The 3,527-nt window shown below is 50.5% G+C and overlaps 1 protein-coding gene across 1 annotated transcript in view; it reads left to right on the top strand.

Annotated features, from left to right (window-relative positions):
- LOC103811571 (casein kinase II subunit alpha) overlaps nucleotides 1-1,301 on the top strand; it is a 10,027-nt gene extending 8,726 nt beyond the window's left edge. Inside the window, exons 11-12 of the mRNA XM_009084555.1 lie at nucleotides 229-315; nucleotides 993-1,301. Of these exons, the coding sequence (XP_009082803.1) occupies nucleotides 229-315; nucleotides 993-1,108 (203 nt within the window). The 3' untranslated portion in view covers nucleotides 1,109-1,301. The remainder of the gene's footprint in view (nucleotides 1-228; nucleotides 316-992) is intronic.
- Nucleotides 1,302-3,527: the final 2,226 nt, after the last annotated feature.

Here is a 3,527-nt window from a genome sequence, read left to right as displayed (position 1 = left end):
TGAACCCCAAATCATAGCACTTAGGTGCCTTTCCCTGATATCCCATGGTCTTGGTACCTTCTTGAGTGCTTCTCACTGGAGCTGGTGGAAACTTCTCTGTTCAAGTGGGTTGATGTTACTGGACACAGGCAGTGTGTCAGGACTGGCTGAGCACAGAGGCCATGGGCAGTCAGTGTGCTTCAGCTGCTCATGGCAGCACAGCACCTAAGGGTAGTGTGTTCTTTCTAGATCCCATTGTGAAAGACCAGGCTCGGATGGGCTCATCCAACATGCCAGGTGGCAGCACTCCTGTCAGCAGTGCCAGCATGATGTCAGGTCAGTTCTCTCAGCTCTTCCTGGTGCTCGGTGTGTGTGTAAGCATTTGTACGTGCTGGGTGAGTGTGAGGATCTAGGAGGGTGAGCTCTGCAGGTGGGGTATTAGGTCATCCCCTGGGACCAACAACAAGGGCAGGGAGGGCTGATAAGTGGGTGGGAGAGTGCAATACATAAGACCTTGGGCAGCTTGACCTGCTTTTCTGGTCTTGTTTTAAGAAGTGCTTTGCAGTTGGATTTTGTGGCTGCAGTTTGAAGGATAAATGCACTGGCACAGGTTGCCCAGAGAAGCTGTGGATGCCCCATCCCTGGAAGTGTTTAAGTCCAGGTTGGATGGGGCTTGGAGCAACCTGGTCTAGTGGAAAGTGTCCCTGCCCACAGGAGGGGATTGGAATAAGATGATCTTTAAGGTCCCTTCCAACCCAAACCAGTCTGTAATCTGTGATCCTGCCACACCTCTGCCTGCCTGTGACACTCAGATGTGTGCCAACCTGTGCCCTGCTCAGAGGCCACAGAGAGTAGTGACAGATCTTTAGTCTCAGCTTATTTTGGCAGCTCTGGAAACATAACTGACCTGCAAAGCTACCACTTGATTTCAGGGGCTGAGCTGTCCTGGATAGCAGTGGTTTCATGCACAATTAGGTTTCACTCTAATTCCTGCTTACCTGTCTGTCTTCCAGGGATTTCTTCAGTGCCAACACCTTCACCCCTTGGACCTCTAGCAGGCTCACCTGTCATCTCTGCCACCACCACGCTGGGGATGCCAGTTCCAGCTGCTGCAGGCGCCCAGCAGTAGTGATGGGCTCTGTCTCCTGCTGCCTGAGCTGAGTCAGGTGGGGAAGAGGTTTCCCCCTCCACCTCTCCTCAGGACGCAGCTCGTGCCTGGCAGGGGAAGGGAGGGGATGAACGCTTTGGAGACACCGTGTCTGAACTGTTGCTTGTGGATTTATAGTAGTTCAGTCATTATATACAAAATTATTATAGGCTGATTTTTCTTTTTTTACTTGAACTTTTCGTAACTCAGGGGGTTCCCTGAAAATACCTACAGATGGAATATTTCTCGGACAGTTTTTCTTTCCCCCACCTCAGCCCCACCCCTCCCCCCAAAAAATTACTCTTCATTTAAGAACAAAGATGATTCAACAGCATTTCCAAGCTCTTGCATCCTGCTGGAAATCTCTTCTCTTCATGTTCCCACCATTATTCCTCCATGAGCCTACACTTTGGGGGATTGTGCTGTTCTCCAGAGACTACCAAACCAAGTCTTCTTGAGGCAGGGGAGGGGATTCTTAAAGTACCACTCACTGGAACCCCATGTCCTGCATATGTCCCAGACAGGGTACACTGAGGAGACAATTCCAGTAGGGAGAGGTGGGATAAGCTTGAAAGGAATAAGTGCAGATAATGTCCAAACCCCTAATTGGATTGGATAATGTCTCCTTAGGAGCCAACCAGGATGCCAAGTCACCCCTTGCATGTAGTTTTAGTCTTAAAAATGAAGTTACTGATCCAATTGGAGTCTTTGCCACCTCCTGAGACAGGTGCTCCTGGAGAGTGAGCCCTGTTCTGATCAGCCCCTTTCTCACAGAGGGTTCTTCCTGCCATTGCTTGGCTTGGATCTCTGGAATTAGTTTTGTTATTGGGTATATTGTTTTTAAATTGTTTCTATAGGTTTCAAGCTGGTGGCTACTTAAAGCTGGAAAAAATCAGACTGCGCCAAGTCCGATCCCACATCTTCACCCACATCCCCTCCCTCACGTGCCATGTGGTGAGAATACCAGTTACCTCACAGTCTTGTAAATATGCACTGAGAGGAAGGAGTGAGCAGACGTTAACTTAAACTGAAATGGTAGATCAGTAATTGTGGACAAATATTATCATTGACAACGGAAAAACACCCTTGTTACAGCCCTGCTACCCCTTGCTGTGTATATATACTTTGTCCTTCATATGTGAAAGATCCAGTGTTGGAATTCTTTGGTGTAAATAAACATTTGGTTTTATTTATCGAGGTTAGATTTAAGTTCCCTGTGTAGAGGCCTCCCTGGGGTGGTGGTACACTGACACAGGAGTGGTGACAGCCCTGCGTGTCCTGGGCAGGGCCTGTCCCTGTCACACACATGGGGAGCAGTGCAGAGGAGCCTTACACAGACATCACAAGCCAAAGTATCTCCTGGGAGAAGGATCTTTTGCCATAAAGCTGAACACCCCCTTATGCCTCACCTCTCACAGATGGGGAAGTGACAATTCACAGGTTTTTGTGTGTGTTGCCATTCATTGAATTTCTGTGACTTTTCGGGTCACTTAATGCTTGTGAGGCTCAGCTGGTGTGGCTGCAGACACAATGGCACCTGTCCCTCTTGGTCACCTCCCATCCCAAAGCCATTGCAGCAGTTGCTTGTCCTGGGCCTTGAGTGCTCTTCCCATGCTGATGCCTTGGCCTGCAGCTCCTGCTGTCCCAAGCACCTGTCCCTTGTCTGGTTTTGGGGGTGATGGACACATCTTTCCAGGTAACTTCGGTTAACTTTAGGATGGAACATGAGGGCTGGGTTAAACTGACTCCTAGGACAGGGAACATAGCCCCATTTCATGGGCACAAGGATTTTCATCTGCACCAGGGAGGCTTTGTCCTCCATGACTTCATCCAGTGGAAATCCATTGTGCTTAACCTTTTATAACCTCAAGTACTGTGGAAGTTGGGCTGTTGACTGTTACCTCAACATGCTGTCACATAAAAGCACCCACTATGCCAAAATACAGCTTGTTTGTGCTAGGTCGAGGCCTATGCAGGACATTTAACCAGGTTCTTTGGTTATTCCAAGCAAGGAGTCCCTTTGCACCAGGATAAGGTGCATGGACAAGGAGGCTGCAAGATGCTGGCAGTCCCATTGATTACTCTGGGTGAGGAGTCCCTTTGCACCAGGATAAGGTGCATGGAAGAGGGGACTGCAAGTGGCTGGCAGTCCCACTGATTATTCCAGGCGAGGAGTCCCTTTGCACCAGGATAAGGTGCATGGAAGAGGGGACTGCAAGTGGCTGGCAGTCCCACTGATTATTCCAGGCGAGGAGCTTTGGCCGTGACAGCCCCTTGCAGGCAGCGCCAGGGGCTCATTGCCAGCGGCTCTGCCGAGGGAGCGCGGGTGGTTCACCGGACACACCGGCGCGGAGTGCCCGCAGCCCCGCGGGGGCTGCTCCGCTGCGGGGCCGAGCGCGTT

The sequence above is a fragment of the Acanthisitta chloris genome, unplaced genomic scaffold (assembly GCF_000695815.1).
Source record: "Acanthisitta chloris isolate BGI_N310 unplaced genomic scaffold, ASM69581v1 scaffold30171, whole genome shotgun sequence".
Lineage (NCBI taxonomy): Eukaryota > Metazoa > Chordata > Aves > Passeriformes > Acanthisittidae > Acanthisitta > Acanthisitta chloris.
This window is presented reverse-complemented; position numbering and strand designations above follow the sequence as displayed.